This window comes from Lampetra fluviatilis, chromosome 5 (assembly GCF_964198595.1).
Source record: "Lampetra fluviatilis chromosome 5, kcLamFluv1.1, whole genome shotgun sequence".
NCBI classification, from domain to species: Eukaryota; Metazoa; Chordata; class Hyperoartia; order Petromyzontiformes; family Petromyzontidae; genus Lampetra; species Lampetra fluviatilis.
In genome coordinates, this window is record NC_136279.1 from 14,187,745 (window position 1) to 14,209,670 (window position 21,926).

General features: G+C 46.0%; 1 protein-coding gene across 1 annotated transcript; it reads right to left on the reverse strand.

The window, feature by feature from the left end:
* Positions 1-38: 38 nt before the first annotated feature.
* PIGB (phosphatidylinositol glycan anchor biosynthesis class B) lies at positions 39-19,705 on the reverse strand. The gene is made up of 13 exons (XM_078856857.1): positions 19,626-19,705; positions 17,117-17,274; positions 15,679-15,805; positions 15,135-15,252; positions 12,546-12,650; positions 11,516-11,646; positions 10,548-10,691; positions 9,292-9,343; positions 8,098-8,300; positions 7,057-7,121; positions 6,612-6,849; positions 5,517-5,694; positions 39-4,329 (listed from the first exon to the last, which is right to left on the reverse strand). Exons 2-13 carry the CDS (start codon positions 17,256-17,258, stop codon positions 4,195-4,197), a joined length of 1,638 nt encoding a protein of 545 aa, XP_078712983.1. The 5' UTR covers positions 17,259-17,274; positions 19,626-19,705; the 3' UTR covers positions 39-4,194.
* Between the last annotated feature and the right edge of the window lie 2,221 nt (positions 19,706-21,926).

Genomic DNA, 21,926 nt, shown 5'->3' on the forward strand with positions numbered 1-21,926 from the left:
TCCCTTCGGTCTAGAGCAGGGGTTGGCAACCTTTCAAATAAGAAGAGACATTTTTTTATTTGACCAAAATAGTTCGAGAGCCACATTAAACGCAGACCTACTTGTACAAATACACAGACATAGCAGGTATACAGCAGATTACAAACACATTGTGACGTAAATAGATGATGAAATAAACTATTTCGTTTTTTCCCTCCTTAGTTATTATTTAACAATATGGTTTGACTGTACATTCCCGAGTGACCTATCCCCTGTGGCTCTGTAGCCGCAGGTTGTCGACACCTGGGCCAAGAGGATTTTTTATGCTAATTGTGTCCAAATAATTTGCGTTGAGGGCCAGATTGACTAACATGCAAAGAGCAATAGGACATATAAATAAAACATACTTATATAATTACTTGACACGGATATACCTTGCATATAACGATGTTTTTTTTTTCTTGATTAAAACCTTCCCAAGCCTCCGCCAACTCTCACACTCATGCAATGTAATCATCCATGTAGCACTTGCGCACAAGCAGAGTTCATCTCCATCTCCTTGGTAGACAACATCCGGCGAGACACATTGTTCCCTGGCTGCTACTCCGTAATTATTCTTGACCATCGGTCATCATCCCTTCTAGCCATGACATGGTGGTGCTCAAGCCCATTTACTTTTCTTAATAGTTTAAGATCATGCCCGTTCACATGTGCATGTCCTCTCCTCCATGTGTTCCTCTTTCGTATGTATGTTGAACTTCTTTCGTAACCATACATAATTCCAAGTGTGCATCCCTCCTCGCTTCTTTGTGCACTTTTTTTTTACCCACATTATTTGTTAAGCCGAGCTATTCGAAACAAACGGCACGTGGCACCCCTGGTAAGACTCGCTGACTTTGCAGCCCGCTAAGGCTTATTCTGCTACGATCTATCACGCAGCACTTGAGTACTGCGTGCGTATCCTGTAAATGAACGTATTGGCGGTACACCGGCGCGCAGTATAAAGAAAAGCCAAATTTTCGCAACAATTATTAGATTTCTGCGATTCGCAACCCTGGTCAGAAAATCTTGCGGGGTGCGTCAAAATCAGTTCTCGCGATGTCGAAGCAATCAGAAGACGAATCTTTTGAGGAGCTGAACATGAAGCTTCAGTCTGTTGCCAGAGAGCACCCAGCCTGATGACGATTGCCACCGTGTTCCAAACGGCAGATTTCACTCGTGCCTGAGACTTATTGGTCAGACGGTTCCCTGATTCAATGGGCCCAAATAAAGTCTCAGTAGACTGAGTAGACTCAATAAACCTTCAAATCGCGTCAAACATAGGTCAATTAAAGAATAATAAACAAAGTTGGTGATTAAAATTTAGATTTTTAGACTTTCATGAGGACCGGTGTGTTACGCTGCACCGGTGTACCACCAATACGTCAAAATTTATGTTTTTGTAGAATGCACTTTTTTTTTCCAGCGTTCTTCTTGGGAATACATTTGCGAACGGTATAAGCAATTAAGAGTTGTATCATCGTCAACATTTCATAATATGCGTGTAATGATGTATCAATAAAATAAAATTATCATACTCGTGATATTAAGCAATGAGTTGTGAGAATCGATCATTTACAACGTATGCATTGTGCAAATCACATGTTGCATTTAGGACCACAGAGCAAACAAAGTCGCACAAAAATACTCAAGAAGCTATATAAACGAGACTGAAATAAGACAACTTATTGTTGATTTCAATCGCGAGCCAACAAATTGTGATATCATCGAATCGCTCCGCGTGTGCGAGAAGGGTTGTAATTATACACTTCATTAAACAAGTACTGTATTGTTATTGCATTGAACATACATGTAGGCTTGATGTTATCATGTACACCACACACAAGCCAAAAGGCACAGCATGCACAAGTTATTTTGTGATTGCAAGGCCAACCACGCATCGTGTCGGCAAGCGGCAGTATCTCAACATTGTCCAGGTGGAAACATAACGACGATCACAGGAGATGTGGTTGCAGCTCACAGCTGTGATGTACAGTTTCATCTTTGTTTGGAATCCTCAGCACATTGTCGCAAGGCTGCTTTGTCACGGAGCCAAAAAGGCATGCAATGATGCGTTGATTAAACGGTTTAAATGTATTTCTACACTTACAATACATGAATTAAAGTGTGCATGTAATTATCGATTTATGAAAATTGTATGCTAATACTACAGCTACAACTGTAATAAAAAATCAATAAATAAATACAATTGTGTGACAATTCATTGAATCACTGAGGGTTGACTCATTACACGCTTAAGTCGGCTGTAGGCCTCGAGCTGGAATATCCACGTGATCGGAATACAGGGCCACTGGCAGTGCCGACACTGCGGACTCACTTCATTTGTTGCAAAACAATTTAATATTCGCCCCAAATTCTGTTGTTGCCTCAGTAAAAGTGTTCTCCCTCGTTTTGGGAAGTACAGAGTACGGGGAGTGAAAGCAGAATGAAACGAGACAGGGCGTGGCACCGTGTGATGTGTGACACGTGACAAAGGCCACTTGCAGAATTATTCAGGAGAAATCCTGGGGAAGAAAATTGCTTCCATAGCTTTGCTCTGATGGCCGATGCACTTCTCTGTGAAATTCCCGAATGGCTTATCCATCTCAAGACATGATACTGGTAGGAACCTCCTGGTTACACCAGCCCACAGGGGATTATTGTGTCCGTCCGTCCGTCGTGCATCCAAAAATGGGAGGGGTGGGGCTGGGTGGAGAGGGTGGGGAAGGGCTGGGTGGGGAGGGTGGGGAGGGGCTGGGTGGGGAGGGGAGGGTGGGGAGGGGCTGGGTGGGGGGTGGAGAGGGGTAGGAGGGGTGGGGCTGGGTGGGGAGGGGATGGTCACCCCGTGGTGCCCTTATAAAACTCAACGTTTAACCTACTCACGCCAGCTTGTGCCCGCCCTCACAGTCGGCCATACTTGCGGAATACACCACGCCGTCGTTGATTCTGGCCATTGACCGAGCAACCCAACGTTCCTACCAGCTCCCTCCGCAGGAATGTGTTGTTAACAGTACAATGTAAATAATTGGGGGGAGGGAAAAACATAAAGTACCAATAGTGGAAATTCAAAGGCCAAAAAACGTTCTCGACTGTCCCGACATGACAAACAGCCTGCCGGAGCATACGAAGACTCAGTGACGCTTTCCTCAACACGAATAGCAAATAACTGTACTCAAGGTAGATGACATGGTGTATCTTGGAATGTTACGTTTCATTTAATTTCCTCTCAAGTTTTTAGAAACAATAATTTCCACAACAGAAGACAAAAAATAAAGCACACGAGTTAACACTTTTCAGTGGATTATTTTTTACACAAATCTATAACGTAACCGAGGTGCAAGCTATAGTGAACTCTCAATTATTTGCGGGCACATCCATCTTGCGAATGAACCGTGTTTGAGAAAATACATTTAAATGTTTCTACACACATGCTGGTTTATTTATTAGCTGCTCCTCACTTACCGGGGGTAAGTGCCCTAGTGTCGATGTGACCACAGACATGTTGTAAAGTAAAGCAATAGCTTTAAAAACTCACTTAAAACAGACATCACCTTCATTTTTATCACCATAGGTAAATAATAAATGTGTTTATCGTCATTTATCCGAGTTTTTGTTTTTTTATCCAAGCCACCCCTCCTCCCAATACTCTGGATAAACAAGTGTTGACTGCATGAGAAGTATAAGGCAATGATTTAAAACGTTCAGAAACAATCACCCACGTTGATTGTTTAAAACCTGATCCCTATCGAGTATGTTCTCTCATCTCTTAATTAATCTTTCATCCAATGTCATCCAATCTCTTCTCATCTCATAAACTTTTGCCTCGTCTCTCATTTCATCTTGCCTCTCCTCCCCCATGCCTGTCACAGAGGTCGCAAATGGGTTTTCATTCCTTACCCGTACCCGGCCGCACCAGGCTCGCAAATGGGTACCCGTACCCGGCCGGGTACGGGTACCCGTTCCCTACCCGTACCCTACCCGAAATGAGTGAAAAACAGTTACTCACCAGTGACTCACGGCCTACCCGTACCCGGCCGCACCAGGGTCGCAAACGGCTACCCGTACCCGGCCGGGTACGGGTAGCCGGGTATCGGGTAGGGTACGGGTATCGGGTACCCAGTTGCAACCTCTGGCCTGCCATCAAGAGCATTGGGCGTGAACGAGCTTGGCAAGAAGTCAGCCGGCAATCTGGCTCACATTTTGTCGCTCGAACAAGCCGATGTGGCTACCGAGCCGTCCTTCAGGGAAGTGTGTATGGAAGTGAGAGGCTGTTCTGACGAAACCTCGCTCGGCCAAGAACTTTTCCACAACCTGAATGAGGAACAAAGGGAGGGAGGGAGGGCAGGGGACAGTGCTTCAGTTACAGCACAGAACTATGATCTTGGTAATGTTGAGAAATATATTGTCTGGTTATGGGGGATGTCCAGCATACTGAAAATATACATAATTACGACATTTTTCTTGCATTAACACTTAATTAAGACCTAAGACATTTAATAAACGTTTTAAAAAGGTATTTCTTTATTACGTTTTGTCTTCCGGCATACTCCAAATTATGGCTTCAGGAAGTTGTATTGTAGGTATATTCATATATAGACCTAAACATACATTCAAACACACACACAAATATACGCACATACACTACATATACCTGAATACACACAAAAACTTGCCATTTACCAATAATTATTGATGGTGACATCACCAAAGCGCTTGTTCAGGCGAGGTGTTCTTAAAGGCCACATGAATTGTTGAAGGCTCGCTGGCAGGTCATAGGACAAACCCAAGTTTTATGGTTAACTTGAGAATACTGACAGATGCACCACCTCGGCTCCTCACCGCTAATTTGCTGTATTTTGGTCGCCTGGTCCTTTACTCATTGTCTGAGTACCACTCCTTTGCTCTTTGTTGGAGGGCAACTTACCAATCTGGTCCATCACGAGCCTCTTTCACAGGAGCCGATCTGAACACTGATGGTACCAGTCATTGGCAAGTCCAATCAGCTCCAAATCCACCTGACCACAGCCCATCTCTCCTCTCGCCCATGCCCGTTTAGTTTCCTCTATCAGGCCAAACAGAAGCTGTTTGGCCATGTGGTGACTGAGCATCGGGGCTACATGCCCAGCCAATGCAGCTTCACCTGCCAGAGGTCACTGATAGTGCTGTCGAAATCTTTCAAGATCTGTGAGCTCCTCACACAATCCAGTTTGGTTAAACCCAGGATGGATCGAAGGCAGGCTAGCCTGAATGCATCAAGGGGGAAATTCCTCTGGCACAGTCACACACACACAGATACACACACATGTAATTCATAATTAGCTGCTTTTGGGTTCATGTAGGTACGTAATTCGTTTTTACCATAACCCTCAACCACCTGACAAAGCCAATCAAATCAAATCAGTTTTCAACAGAGGTTCTGCTCTCTCATCACAGGGAAGCACACACACACGTGGCCCCAGCCCCCCCCCCCCCCGTGTTTCACCAAGGAAGTCACTCACAGGCTCGAGGACGTTGAACAGCACCACGTGGGAAGGTTCCCCTCTCGCAGAGAACTCAGCTCGCAGCCACTGGACAGGCTCACGGTAAAACTCCTCCACCTCTTCCCGGTAGTCAGGGTTCCCGTCGAGGTCTGGCGGACACTCCAGGATGCGCAGGTCCAACCGGCAGTGCACGTGGCTGGGAGGGCACGTGGGGTGAGGGAGGAATATAGGATGGAGAGTGGGGAAAGGGATTTTTGGGAATTCTGTTTCTTACGCATTTCTTTGTAGTGTTCCAGGTTGTGTTCCATATTATCTGTGTGTGTGTGTTCTGGATTCTCGATGTGTTCGAGGTTTAGGTTTAGGTTTCATGTTTGTTTTGTCTGTGTGTCTTGGGTTATCTGTCTATTTCAAATTGTTTATGTGTTGCAGCTCAACAGTCCATACTTTATGGGCTTATATATTTGTGTTCTGGGTTGTAATCTACAACTCGCATCATAAGATAGTATATAATTACAATAACCCCCCCCCCCCCGCCTCAAATCGTTGCACCTGATGAGTTGATGAGTTAATGATGACGTCACCCTGCTGCTGCTCTATATAAGAACGCGAGACAGAGCAGAGCCTCACCATTCTGGCAAATTGCCCGATGATGCTGGATGCAATTACCAGCGAAACGTCGTACTCAAAAATTGTAAATGTTGTGGTTTCACGCTTCAACACACCGGTGGGCTAAAGCAGTGAACTATTTGTCTTTTGTCAACGTGACACTTTTTTACTGATTGGCCGTGTCGGGTGGTGGAGGGTTACGACACATTTATAAATAACGCGATCTAAACCCAAAAACGTTGATTATGAATAATATTGGTCGCGAAAGCCTACGTGTTAAACTGTATGACTTTGTGTTTTGAGTTTTGTTTCTGTATGTTTTAAGTTGTCTGTGTGTTCCAGGTTTCTGTCTTTGTGGGTCATGTATTTATGCATTCCTGGTTGTGTGTGTATGTGTTCACAGTTGTCTGGCTTTCTATTCTATAGTGCCTATGTGTTATGAGTTTTCTGTGCAAGTCGTCTGTTCTAGGTAACATGCCGGTCTCTGGCCGTGCTGTCTGGCTGCACCTGTACAGCGGCGTGCTGTGGCACGGCGTGAGGAACCACACAGAGCGCTGAGCCTCAGAGGGCCCACACAGGGCTCGCACGTCGCCCATCACGTCAAGTGTGCCACGCTGGTGCACCAGGCCCAGGTAGAGGCCGCCCATCAGGCTCGACAGCAGCAGCACCAGCGCCAGGCCACGTCGGGCAGCGAGGAGCAGCCCCCGCGCGGCTCCCGGAGACCACAGGCGTCGCAGACTGTGGCCTGGGGTGATACAGGGAAGGGGGCGTGGGACAGCAGAGAAGCGGTACGAGGGGGCGGCATGGCAGCGAGCGGCTTGGGGTGCGAGTTCTAAGCAAAATTATCCGCAAACATCGTTTAAGAATTCAATAACGGCACGCTGATGATTACCCATATTCTACCAAGCATGCTCATTGTTCACATTTATTGTGTGCTTGCCATTCCTCTCACCACACATGATGAGGCAGAAAGGTAGCACGGGGTAGATGAAGCGAAACTCCTTGTGACTCAGGAGGCTGCGAGGCCCAGATATGCACACAACAAATATGCATATTTACACACATTCATACTTGCAGTCATCCAAGCTCCAACCAAGGCCTTGGCAACCAAGACAAATCATGGATCATCATCATCATCACGATCCAAGGGCAGGTAGCCCCAAGGTGTCCACTGCACATTGTTTCCACTGTCTTGTGCCAATATGCTCAAGTAGTGCGCATCTTTCTAGCATCAACCTCTTCTCTCGTCAAGTCATTCTCTGTTAGGTCTTCCTCTCTTTCCGGTTCCTTCCATTTTTCCGAACAACACACTTTTAATGTTCCTGTTGCTGTCCATCCTACATATGTGTCCAAATAGTGCCAGTTTCCCTCTGATCAGTGCCAGTATCAGGTCTTCTTCTACGTGCAACCCTCTTTTACGTCTTCATTGGTCACTTTTTTGGTCCAGCTTAAATGGAGTATCCTTTCTGTAACATAACATTTTGAGTGCCAATATCTTATCTCTGTTAGTATTTTTATGCTTTCCAACAGGCATTTGTTATCGGAAGTGTTTATTTTATGAATGCACATCACCTGCTTTGACAAATGTATCAGAAACATGGACATTGACGAAGACAATGGAAAGTGTGCGCAAATAAGCATGGAGAGGAGCATGTGTGAAATAATATTAAAAGACATGAAGAGGAGCACATGGAATAGATGAGATACACCGGTTAAACACATCATGCTAAATATTCATAACAGTAAGGAAACTTGTGTAGGATGTGTCGCAAGAAGCGATTTTAGATTGATAGTCAAGAATAATGATGGCGTGTTGCAATGATGTCATGTAAGGCAACCTAAACACAATTGCCATCCTCCATCAGCAGTTTGCTTGGGAGATCACCTCTACCCAGTGCGTTACCTGATTTCAGGCTCTCGATTCCTCTTTGCACTTCCTTTGTTAATTGGTACATCATCTGTGTGAGCCACAAGTCCGAGACCGCACACTCGCCTGTACGTCAGCAGGGTGACGAGCACAGCTCCACGCATGGTGAGCGGCGCGTGTCGCCAACCAGCGAGCGCCAGCGGCAGCAGCGGCCCCAGCACAGCCGGGAGGCCCTGGCTCAGGTACCAGTGCCACGGGTGGCTCCCGTAGAATGAGCCGATGTCCCGGGCCGCATTCACCCAGAGGAAGCGCAGCTGCACGCACACCCACTGCGAGCAGAGTGCAGCTCATAGAAACCACCCCACCCCACCATTGGTTCCCTCTTTTGCCAGGAAAAAATATGATAATTGTTTTTTTACCCTTTAATCTGGCAACAAAACTGACACCTTTTTTTTTAACAAGGAGTCATGTTTGCATAGACCACAATACCTGCAGTCATAATGCAAACAAAAAACATAACTCTGATAATGTATGCACTGTCCTTGAAGTTGATTGGTCCACACCCGAGACAGCTTTCCTTAGAGCCTAGTCTCACATGGGTTGGACCAGATGACGCCAAAAGGCGCACAACTCAAAGACAATGCACCATCAGAGTATGAGAGCTCGGGGTAAGCATTTACACCATTGGTACCTCACCCCACCCCAGTTACATGGCACCCATTACACAACTCCAGGCACACAACCCCTCATTAAACGAGAATCACTTCAATTAATGTATATTATTCAATATTCCTCCCTCACCCAACACATGATGGTAATCCATTGTAGTTCACATAAATCCGAAGTGTAAAGCAGATTAAACAACGAATTTCAATTGTGACTGTGATAAAACGGTCGACTTGCCACAGATCAAAGCACGATGTAATTTCATGGGTGGGTGCCGGAGATTTCTAGGATATTAGCGGTAATGGCTCAGTGTCTCCAACATGGCCATGATGGCCAGGAGCATGTAAGCATGTAACAATCTTCAATGCAACGCATTGCATGCGTTGAAGATTACTAATATTTTTGTCTCATTTGTACTGTTATTAGTAATGTCTGTCTCATTGTGCCTTGTTAAATACCTATCAGCCTCGAGGGAGAGACGCACTCACAGCCCAAGGGCTCAACTAACCTCCAAATCTCAGAGATTTGCTCAATGTCTCAATAAAGGCCATTATGATCCCCCTGAGTCATCCAGCCACCCAAGCAAGGTGGGTGTAAGTGGGGGTTACCCGTTGGTTATGGTTGTGAGTGTCATTAAGCAGTGGCCACACTCACCTCCCCGTAGCACATCCGGTCAATGAGCAGTGATGCAGTGAGGCCTGCAAGGCTGCGGGTAACACACATACAAATGCAGAGAGTGCACAAAGAAGAATGAACAACCAATACCTGTCATTTGCCACTAAGTGACGGTGATGTCACCAGGTGCACTTTTGGTCAAACTCCATCTGGCAGAGCCAGACCGAACCTCCCTTCTCAGGGGTTCCTCCAGGATGAATAACTGACACACAAGAACACACATGGACTTCTTTGGCACGCACACACATGCTACATATACACACGTAAGAACGTGCAGGCACACATGCCTCCCAGCGCTACCTCTAGACCACCCAGCACTACCTCCAGACCACCCAGCGCTACCACCAGACCACCCAGCGCTACCTCTAGACCACCCAGCACTACCTCCAGACCACCCAGCGCTACCTCTAGACCACCCAGCGCTACCTCCAGACCACCCAGCGCTACCTCTAGACCACCCAGCACTACCTCTAGACCACCCAGCGCTACCTCCAGACCACAAAGCACTACCTCTAGACCACCCAGCGCTACCTCCAGACCACCCAGCACTACCTCTAGACCACCCAGCGCTACCTCCAGACCACCCAGCGCTACCTCCAGACCACCCAGCGCTACCTCCAGACCACCCAGCACTACCTCTAGACCACCCAGCGCTACCTCCAGACCACCCAGCACTACCTCTAGACCACCCAGCGCTACCTCCAGACCACCCAGCGCTACCTCCAGACCACCCAGCGCTACCTCCAGACCACCCAGCACTACCTCTAGACCACCCAGCGCTACCTCCAGACCACCCAGCGCTACCTCTAGACCACCCAGCGCTACCTCCAGACCACCCAGCACTACCTCTAGACCACCCAGCACTACCTCTAGACCACCCAGCACTACCTCCAGACCACCCAGCGCTACCTCCAGACCACCCAGCACTACCTCTAGACCACCCAGCGCTACCTCCAGACCACCCAGCACTACCTCTAGACCACCCAGCGCTACCTCCAGACCACCCAGCACTACCTCTAGACCACCCAGCACTACCTCTAGACCACCCAGCACTACCTCCAGACCACCCAGCGCTACCTCCAGACCACCCAGCACTACCTCTAGACCACCCAGCGCTACCTCTAGACCACCCAGCGCTACCTCCAGACCACCCAGCGCTACCTCCAGACCACCCAGCGCTACCTCCAGACCACCCAGCGCTACCTCTAGACCATCCAGTGTGGTTGGGCCCTCACCCGATTGCAAGTAAGTGTCCAAGTGGGGCCCATGGCGGGGGTCTCTGGCGCCAAAGTGCAACCGCCATGGGCAGCAACCACGGCACGGCCGCCGTTGGCCTGACAAGCACAGCCAGCACAAGCACGCACACGGACCTCACCATGCTGCACACACACACAGGCACACACAAATACAAACAGTATGAGTCAAGGGGGGCCTGACCCTACAACACTTGTGCCCTTTCTTTTTTTAACTTCTGATTAGTGGCCCCCTGTACAGGAACATCTGTGTCGGCTTAAAAAAACATTGAAATTGGCCTGTCTACAATCCATCCTGGGTTTAACCAGGTTGAATTGTGTTTGGAGCTCACAAATCTTTATAAGATATGGACACAGTCAAATCAGTGAACTCTTCCGACAGGTGAGGCTTCATTGGCTTGGTCATGAAGGCCGCATGCCCAGCCACCGAATGACCAAGCATATTCTGTTCAGCCATATATTGGTAATATATTAATTTCAACTAAATCGACATAGCATGGGGTAGAACATTTATGGACTGATTTGGTGAGGGATGATTTGAAGCAGAATGCACTTGTTGATAATTGGTACCAGGAGCGTCACGTTCGGCCACTGTGAAGAATGCTACTGGGAAGTTAGAGGCATTCACCCTTCAACAATGGAGAGCAGATGAGCAACACTCACAACAACAAGTGGAGTGCCGGGTGGCTAAACACTCCAAGTTGGCACAGGGGGAACACGGGTGTTGCATTTACCAGTCATCTCAGTCAGTAAAACTATAACATCTGAGACTATGCCGTGACCTGTCAGCGAGCCTTCGAGACTTCACGTGGCCTCAATGTGCACCTAGCTTGGCATAAGTGTTGTGGCTATGTCACTTAGTGGAAACTGGCAATCGTTGTTGTTGTTTGTGTGTGAGCTGTGATCAATGGCATCTATTGGCTGTGTGTGGAGCCCCGGGATGAAGATACCTGCTGCGAGGACTGCGTGATGCCCAGGGCAGGTGAGCCATGGCGATGCACGTGAGTGATGCCTCCACGCTGTTGGTGAGCGTGCGCGTGCACGAGTACCACGTGAACCAGGAGCACAGCTGGCACAACAACTGCACACACGCACACAGCAACACGCATGCATCAGAATACACACGTGTGAACAAAGACAAACAAAAAGTCCCCATATAGCCTGAACAGGCTGTTGGGGCAAGTGTTGTTAGCGAGCACATATAAAGGCCGGCACGGCACATGAGGGGGTGGGTGGCCAGCAGCATGCCAAGCCGCCTCTGTCTCCCTTTTGGCGATGTTTACACATCGTACTAGCTACTAATATGAGGCTGAGCAGACCTAGGGGAGGCCCAGGACCAGTTCAGATAAACCTCACTGGTGTTGGCCGTAGCACAGCACGCAGCGTGAGAACGCACAGACATTAGAATGCACAAATATGAATCCGCACCTTTAAATGCTCTACAAGCAGGAGTCTTTTCACAGCGGTAAAACTAAAAAAAACGAAAGTCTCAGGGATGGAATAAGCAACATTTAATTTAAAAAAAAAGAAAACAAACTTTTTTACGGTCATTTGGGTTCAAGTTTAAACCTTAAAAGTGATACACTTGAGAACCCAGTTAATCACAGGTGGTTAAATCCAGGATTCAAACCCAGGATCTCAGCAGTGCTGGATCACTACTCTGACCTCTGCACCACCCAGCCAACTCGGGAATAAATGTTATTTAATTAATCATTACAACCGCCAACAGATCAACCCACAAATGTAAGCGTGTAAACATAGACGAGAACTCAAACACAAATACAACATGTGACAGAAACCAGGTGCATTGTGGGCAGGTGCGAGAAGGTAGGGGTGAATGGTCAGCTGAGATACGAGTGTGGGTAGGTGAGGGTAGGTGAGGGTGGGTGAGGGTAGGTGAGGGTGGGTGAGGGTAGGTGAGGGTGGGTGAGGGTAGGTGAGGGTGGGTGAGGGTAGGTGAGCGTTGAGAGGGCCCCTCACCACCCAGCGTGCCACCCGTGCTCCCGACAGGTCGTTTGCCGCATGGTAGAGCTTCAAGTCGGCAAACGCTGCCAACAGAGCATGGGACAGCCGGGGCAGCCATATCTGTATGCACGGACATGTGTACACGCACACACAAACTAATTGTGAAACCCAAGCAACGGAGGCCGATTCTCACAGGTTTGAAGAGTTGAGTTGTTTCTTTGTAAAAAAATAAGAAAGAGAGCCCCAGCAAAGCATGTGGACGAGCTCAGCATTCATGCGGCATGATTGACCAAATACCATACAACACATGAGTGTTGGAAAAAGCTTTACAATTGGGAGCAGAAAAATTCACCAAAATTTTATATAATCTTGGTTGTCTATATTAGCTATGATTCTTAGTTTCTCCTTCCCTTGGCCATCTTTGTATCTATGTTGTGGTGTACAATGCTATGAGCACCTTGCACAAAAGCGCTTTATAAATGTAATTGACTAATATTCTTATCGCAACCAGATTTTTTCATTTAGCCAGACCAAAGCAGGATAAATAAAACATAACTCAGCACCATCTCCTGTGCCACCTAGAGCCTCCTGTGCCTCAGTGGTGGCTATGCACGTGGCCTATATTCCAGCACTGTGGAGGCGAGAGTTGATGGATCATACAAATGCTCTAAAATTCCCTTCCCGTGGGCATCAATGTGCCATACCTTGGCTCGCCACGAGAAGGCAGTACAGAAAGTGGACTAATGTCCATTTGTTTCCATCTGTACAGGGATAGAGTGTTGCCCCTTCGCACGTGTGGATTTTCTCCGGGTGCTCCGTCCGATTTTCTCACACTTGTGTAAACCTCATTAATTGGTTGAAAACATCTTACAATAAAAACCTAATGCAGGACCCCCATAAAAAAGAATCCGACGACTCGATGTGCCTTTCTTGGGTAAGTAAATAGAGCTGCAGTGCACACAGAGTAGGTGGCCCAGAATTTGTATCTGCGTGAATTGTGGCTCCCTCTACTGTAGCCTATAAACTATGAACACATTTTATTTTAATAATTGTTTTTTTACCCTTCTATCTGGCAACAAAACTGACACCTTTTTTTATAAGGAGTCATGTTTACATAGACCATAATACCTGCAGTCATAATGCAAACAAAAAACATAACTCTGATAATGTATGCACTGTCCTTGAAGTTGATTGGTCCACACCCGAGACAGCTTTCCTTAGAGCCTAGTCTCAAATGGGTTGGACCAGATGACGCCAAAAGGCGCACAACTCAAAGACAATGCACCATCAGAGTATGAGAGCTCGGGGTAAGCATTTACACCATTGGAACCTCATTTGCCAGCAAAAATATGATAATTGTTTTTTTACCCTTCTATCTGGCAACAAAACTGACACCTTTTTTACAAGGAGTAATGTTTACATAGACCACAATACCTGCAGTCATAATGCAAACAAAAGCGCTTTATAAATTGTATTTTACCAGGTAAGGCCCACTGAGCTATATAGCTATTTTTCACTTGTGACCTGGCCAAAAATGATAGCTCAACGAAGTGGCTTAACATGTGACAATGTATAGCAGCCAAACACTCTAAATGCAAGTTTCTAAATGTGAAGGGAAAAACTGGAGGACCCCGAGAAAATCCACGCGACCACTGGGAGAACATGCAAACTCCAAAAATACAGCAGGCGTCAGGGTCGGGATCGAACCCACGAGCTCCTGTATACCAGGCGAGGTAGTCAACATCTCACTACAATGGTGCCCATCCCTTCTTCTACGCTCCTTATTTTTCGTGTTTGCTGCTTTTTTACATCTCGGAGGGCATCAAACACCCCAATGGTGAGTACATACCCACCCTGTAGGGTTCAATCCACAACATACTAAATATAGCATCGCAGTTGTTTTTTTTAACTTCATGCAGTTTATTTCATCATGTTTATGGCATCAAAATGTATTCATAATATATCAAAATTCATTGTGTATGTGTTTCTAATGCTAGCTGCGATGGTTTTTATGATGGTTAATGATTTATTGCATTGATTTTCATTAGATTTTCAGCTAAACGGATCTCTCAGCTTTCCCGACCAGGGTTCCTACTCGTCCGGCTCGCTGAGGTTTCACTGTATTCAATGGTCGGGGATAACATCAATCACTTCCTCGTCTTGATAAGCACACCTCGAATTTCCTACACAACATATGCATAGAGCCTTACACCATTTCCTACTACATTCATTGGCCTGAGAAGTGTTCCAGTTAATTTGGTGTAATTTTTACATTTTTCTTAACATTTCAATCATCTTTTCGCCTTACTTCGAAATCCGGCTTACCTACGTCTGCCTTGGAGACATTTTACTGTACGACGAACAACAATATTTTCAGGGCATCCAAACATGTGTCCCTTGTTCAGTGACTTCTCTCTGGCATGGGGTAATGCACTGCTAGCTGTAGAGTTCAAGTGGAAATATCTTTACCTCCTGACAACACGATACAAAACTGCAGTTGGAATAAAATTTTGAAAAATGTTTTTTTTCCTAGTCAAAGGAAAGACAATACGTGAAAGAACCGTGATGGGGATGGTGGGAGCAAAAGGAATGATAAGGCTGTACCAGTAGAGTGGTCGACTCCAGACCCAAGGCCGTCAGCAGCTTGTATTGGAGTGCAATGGCAAATGGATATGCGTAGCCACGGATGCCCTCCCGCCATTCCCAAGTCAAGTGTCCATACCTGTGTGGAAGTAGGCAACGTGCAACGCAGCACCAAAAACACAATCCGTTTGGACATTCTTCAATATTAGTTGCTTTATACATAACTGATAGGTGTGTAACAATTCATCAACCGATAAATTAACAAATTCTGCGAGATAACATGGGCCTGGAAAGCGAATAGGGTGATGGACTAAACGTACATTTTGATCTGTATGTGGAGACACAGAATGGGGTTCTGTTTATATCGGCTTTCCACTGTAAATAGTATTCCCCATTATATGCAATGAATCGTGCATATTAAAATGTTTTTATTGTGAGACTCTGCATGAACCACAAAGTTAAAAGTGAATCGAGTTTTACTCAAGTCGTGACCCAGAGTCGAGACAATTAGGCATTTAACAATTCACCTCCCAGTGATGCAATGAAATGTTACAGGTATCCTGACCCGAATGTCAGCGCGTGTGCCACCTCCAACGACTGCCAGTACTCGTCTGGCACAAAGCTGGACTGCACGAGCAGGCAGTTCAGCACCCGGAATGTGGACAGCGCCGCATACAGCCTCCAGCACGAGCCTGAGGGCACAGACATCGACACACAGCCACCCAGCATCAACACAGCACCCAACATAAATACACAATGCAAAGCACAGCATTAACACCCAACATAAATACACAATGCAAAGCACAGCATTAACACAAAGCCCCCAGCATCGACACTCAACAGCCAACATTAACGCACAGCACCCAGCATCGGGAAAAAGCACCACTGCATTCCCAGCACAGCATAGCAGCGATGACTCGTGGTTCGAAGTAGAGGAGGCGATAAAGTCAGCATTGGGTTTTTGTTTCACTTCAGGCAATGCGTGCAAGTATATTTGTTGATAATTGGAACTTGAACGTGGCGTTTGATGATGATGCCGATGCACCGAGGCTGGGCTCTCTCTCATCCGACCAGTTCCCCAGAGAAACCAATGGATTATGATAGGCATGTAATAATCATACATCTGCCTTATAATCGTGATGTGTTCGTGATTATTTGTGGTTGTGATACACAAATCAATAATCCAATTATCTTTGTTTTATTTCATTGCTTCTACACATTCATTTTCCCCATTTGTATAAATGACGACAAGTTCATGTGATCTACTTAAGTGATAAAGAATACAATTCTTACAGTGACATCGGCATGTGACGATGTGTAAATCAGCTAATTAATTTCTCATTCACTGATTTACACATCGTCACATGCCCATTGACCTGCCGGTGCCTATCTGGCAGTGAAATCACTTGTGAAACCCCTGCTATTGCATTCAAGTTCCTCAATGGATCCAACTGCACTCCAGGTACCAAGACTGTAAAGCCCAGGGCAGCGTTTGTAGTCTCGTCAAGCCAGTGCCACGCATTGCTTCTCCAGTGAACACAACGCATGACCCCCTCTTCTTGGTTCTTTCGGTAAAGTCACGTAGAATGGAAATAATAAAATAATAAAAATAAAACATAACAAAATAATTCTCACGATGTTTCGGCCACAACGCAAGCAGCCGTCCTCAGGTGGAGAACAGGTCTGTCGAGAAGACAGAGTCTGAATGACACACCCCAGGCTTGGAGCGACTATTTAAGCTGGGATGGAGGGGGAAGAGCGCCAGCTTAAATAGTCGCTCCAAGCCTGGGGTGTGTCATTCAGACTCTGTCTTCTCGACAGACCTGTTCTCCGCCTGAGGACGGCTGCTTGCATTGTGGCCGAAACGTCGTGAGAATTATTTAATGTTTTATTTTTATTTTATTATTTCCATTCTACGTTACTTTACCGAAAGAACCAAGAAGATGAATCCCTGCAGTCACGAAAGCTTTAAATCGAAACACAACGCATGACCTGAGTTTTACCCCAGATGCCAGCGGGCGAGAGCTGATCGTCCTTCCCCTCGTCGTGCTCCTCGTCTCGTCTTGTCCTTCTAGCCGGGCGGTGGATGGAGACTCGTGCCCGGAGTCCACTTGGGAAGCTCTCCTCCCCCTTGCCAGGCTCCATGTGCCCTGCCGCACATCTGGGGGGATGCATGCGGCGTGGGAAGAGGAGAAAAGATGAGCAGGAACTACAGGGCCCTAACCCCACACCGCAGCAAGGCCTCATGGAGATACATGTCATCAGCTCTACATGGACCGTGGAACGACTCTCAAGGGAGGCCGAGGGGAATAAAAGCAGCGGAGAGCGAGAGCTCCGGGCTGTCGGTTCTGGGACTGGACTCGTTTCGTCGTCGCTGTCGCCTTCGCCCGATCATTGCGTGGCCGAACAGTAGTTGGGTGTCCCGGTCGACGCTGTCCGTGCAACGCAGATAGGGTCGTGTCTGGGACGGGTCGTGTCTAGGACAAGTCGTGCGGCAGCTCCAGTGGTGGCGTGAACCCGACAACAACAATATAAGGGGATGACGGTGCCTCCTGCGACTACCTCGTCTCTGACTGAGTGTGTGTGCGACGCACGTCACCCGCACACACAGACCACACTGCACGATTTCCTGCAGTCACGAAAGCTTTAAGTCAAGATTTATTAGTGTAGTGCAGGGGTGGAGAACGTCCGGCCCGCGGGCCGTACAAGGTCCGCAAAATCATTTGGTGTGGCCCTGCCAAGGCAACCGCAGGCGGGACTAGAATTCAATAAATCTAGGAGCAAACCTGGAAAAGCAGTTGCGAGTAGCAACATCATCAATACCGGCTAACATCACCACGCCTCGCCAAAGAGAAGCAGTTCCAGCCATCGCATTAGGGGTGAGTTAATTAAATGTTTGACCAAATATAACAGGCTAATTTTAAGTTGATAATTTTGTATGGCCCGCGAATGATGTTATAAATATCCAAATGGCCCTTGGCAGAAAGAAGGTTCCCCACTCCTGGTCTAGTGTATGAGTGTAGTGTGTGAACACAGTACAAGTGCAGTAGTGTAGTTTGTATGTACTGTATAAATATAGTGTGTGACTAATTTGTATGCGCGCATGAGTATAGTGTGAACAAGTTGTGTATCAATGTAAAGTAGTTTTAGATGAGTTTAGTGTGTGAGTGTATTGGTATGTGAGTAGCGTAGTTGCTATGAGTGTAGTACGTGAGTGTATTGGTATGTGTGTAGTGTAAGTGTAGCTAGAATGGGTGTAGAGTGCATTAGGGGCCGTCCATAAATGACGTCACGCACCTGGGGGGGGGTCAGACATTTGTGACAATGTGACGAGGGGGGGGGGGGGAGAAATGTGACGTCACATCAAAATGCGCAACTTTAAATATAAACTTAATTAAATAGAATTGTTATAACACTAATTTAGATACATTTTCATTATTAACTATTTGATTCTTTAAATTTACTAAGGTCACCTTTTATTTATTCTATGAAGGAGCATTTTGCTTCTCCATGATAGAATGGAGAAGCATAAATTTATTACAAATTTTAAATGATTGTTATTAAACATTTTGATTTTAATAATTCTACCGGGGCTTTTCATTGTGGAATGAATGATTGTTATAATTTTATTCTCCATTTTTCTTCGTTTTACTATAAAGTTTCAAGTATTTTTTAAATTTTGAATTACTTTTAATATTTTATAATTCTAAGATAATTTCAATATAATATTCTGAACATCTGCAGTTTTGGTTAGACGTTGAATATTTTCAAGTGAATTTTATGCAAAATGTCAGCTTTCCAACGCCACCTTTTTAATACGTTTTCTCCTACAACATCAGAATTCAGCACCACATTAAATACGCACTACAATGACAATAGTTTAAAGCGATTTGAAGCATGTTTATTTTTTTAAATGGAAATATGGTTTGGGGGGGGGGGGCAGAGCTTTGTGACGTCATATTTGAGGGGGGGTCTGACTTTTTGTGACGCCGTGTGACGAGGGGGGGAGGGGGGATACAAAATCGGCCATAATCGCGTGACGTCATTTATGGACGGCCCCTTGGTGTACAGTAGTTTGTATGGGTGCAGTGTGTGTGTTAGTATATCGGTACGTGAGTGTATTAGTACGTGAGTGTGCTGTGAGTGTTCTGTGAGTATACTGTGAGCGTGGTGAGTGTACTGTGAGCGTGATGTAAGCATAGTGTGTATGAGTGTAGTGTGTTGGTGTGTTGGTACGTGAGTGTTCTGTGAGTGTGCTGTGAGCGTGGTGAGTGTTCTGTGAGCGTGGTGTGTATGGGTGTAGTGTTAGTGCATTGGTACGTGAGTGTTCTGTGAGTGTGCTGTGAACGTGGTATGTTTGAGTGTACAGTAGTTTGTATGGGTGTAGTGTGTTGGTACGTGAGTGTACTGTGAGCGTGGTGAGTGTTCTGTGAGTGTACTGTGAGTGTGGTGAGTGTACTGTGAGCGTGGTGTGTATGAGTGTCCGCGCACGCGGTATGGGACACCACTCACTCGCTTCCGTGTTGAGGGCTCTTGTGTCGGCCACGCCCACAAAGGGGGGTGGTGGGCGGAGCCAGAGAGGACGAATCCAACGCGCGCGGGTGGGAAGGGGGGGGGTGAGGACGAATCCAACTCGCAGGGGGTGGTGGGAAGGGGGTCGGTCGGTGGAGAAAAGAAGAAAACCACACAAACAAAATTTCTCCTGAAGCCGTCTCGTCGTGGCCACAGTGGAGGGCAATGTCGTTGATATCCACTCGTGCCCCGGGGGCATCGCTTCCAACTGCGCCCGAGTGAACGCCCGACCTCCTGTGGAAATATTTCACCTGGGAATGTCTTTGAGACGCATACCCTTATCAGTGCCCTCCTACCTTATTACAGACCAATTCGGACCTTATTGGTCACCCTGTGCCCTTATAAATCTCAACGTTCATCTTACAAAGTCCCAAAAATGTTACTAAACAAAAACTGTTTAATGTATAAATTTTGATAATTGGTTTAAAGCTTTCGTGACTGCAGGAAATCATATTCTTTGGGTCTTTCGGTAAAGTCACGTAGATAGGTTAAAATAAAATAACAACAAACTACGACGTTGCGATTACAACACAAGCGTAGTTTTTGTTATTTTTTTAACCTATCTACGTCACTTTACCGAAAGACCCAAAGAATATTGATAATTGGTGTAAATGATGCTACTTATCATGCTACTGTCTGTGATCTTGCATGCTGATGCTGTTCCACGACTTTTTTATTTGGCCGTATTGAAACGGCTGTACGCCGTATGGACCTGAAAACTAAATTTCCCTGTACAACAATACGGGTAAACCGTATTGGTTGACAGGTATGGAGACGTGGCATCAGTATGAAATATTTGAATAGGTTTTACCCTTTCTGGGCAAAAAAACTGATATTAAGACGTTCAAATACCCAAATAGATACCTTTTGCAAGAAATCAAGTCTTCATTAACCACGCACGGTACTTGTGGTGAACATGCAAACAAACATGCTCTGATCATGTATGGGCATTGTCTTTAACATTGATTGGCCTACACCAGAAACAGCCTTCTTTAGGGCCTAGTCTCACCACCAGTGTCAGAGTAGAGAACGCCAAAAGGCGAACAGTACAAAGACAATGCACTATGGGGCCGTCGATAAATGACGTCAAACACCTAGGGGGGGGGGGGGGGGTCAGACATTTGTGACGATGTGTGACGAAGGGGGGGGGGGGTGAGAAATGTGACGTCACATCAAAATGAGCAACTTTAAATATAGACAACACGTTCTACTTAATTAAATAGACTTTTTAATAAATGTTTTCTCCTACAGCATCAGAGTGCAGCGCCACATTAAATACGCACTACAATGACAATAGTTTAAAGAGATTTGATGCATGTTTTTTTTTTGGGGGGGCAGAGCTTTGTAACGTCATATTTGAGGGGGGGTTCTGACTTTTTGTGACGCCGTGTGACGAAGAGGGGGGGGGTCAAAAATAGTCCAGAATCGCGTGACGTCATTTATGGACGGCCCCTATCAGAGCATTTATAGCTCGGGTGACCAAAAGGTATCGTATTTGAACATCTTAACATTTGTTTTATTGCCATAAAGGGTAAAACCTATTCTTATTTTCCATACTTTGATACTGGCAAAAAGGTCCCTTGATATAGATGCAGCATCTCGTTTGCAATGATGTCAAATTTACACATAGTGGACGGACAACTCACATCTGTAACTTATTCAACAGCATGTATTACATTTCGATTTAAAGCTTTCGTGACTGCAGGGATTCATATTATTGGTTATTTCGGTAAAGTCACGTAGAAGGGAAATAATAAACTAATAAAAATAAAACAATAAAATTCTCACGACGTTTCGATTGCAACACAAGCAATCATCATCAGGTGTGAAAACCACAGGACTTTTTCCCAATGTTCTTGCTGTGGTTTTTACACCTGGTGATGATTGCTTGTGTTGCAATCGAAACGTCGTGAGAATTTTATTGTTTTATTTTTATTATTGTATTATTTCACTTTTACGTGACTTTACCGAAAGAACCATAAATAGTATGTATTAAATGTTGTGTCAAACAAGAGCCCATATATTTAAGTGAGGGTCCTTGCTGATAACATCTGGCAGTTCACCAGCATTGGTTCAAATAAGTCTGGCCGCTGATGAAGACACTGAGTGTCGAAATCAGTCCAGAGTTTGCTTGTGCTGAAGCAATGCTGATCAAATTATGCGCTCCCAAGGTTCCGTAAAAATACTTAATTTTTTAAACGAAACTTTGTATTTTATTCTACCAGGTAAGGCCCACTGGCC

What these genes read in the sequence shown, in the direction of transcription:
- PIGB (XM_078856857.1), bottom strand. Translation starts at nt 17,258, where the DNA reads ATGGAGCCTGGCAAGGGGGAGGAGAGCTTCCCAAGTGGACTCCGGGCA. An exon ending in GGACACTTACTTGCAATCGG is followed by an intron (nt 9,344 to 10,547) that starts GTGAGGGCCCAA and finishes TGTTACCCGCAG; the next exon opens with CCTTGCAGGCCTCACTGCAT. An exon ending in CACAGCACGCCGCTGTACAG is followed by an intron (nt 5,695 to 6,611) that starts GTGCAGCCAGAC and finishes GTGCCCTCCCAG; the next exon opens with CCACGTGCACTGCCGGTTGG.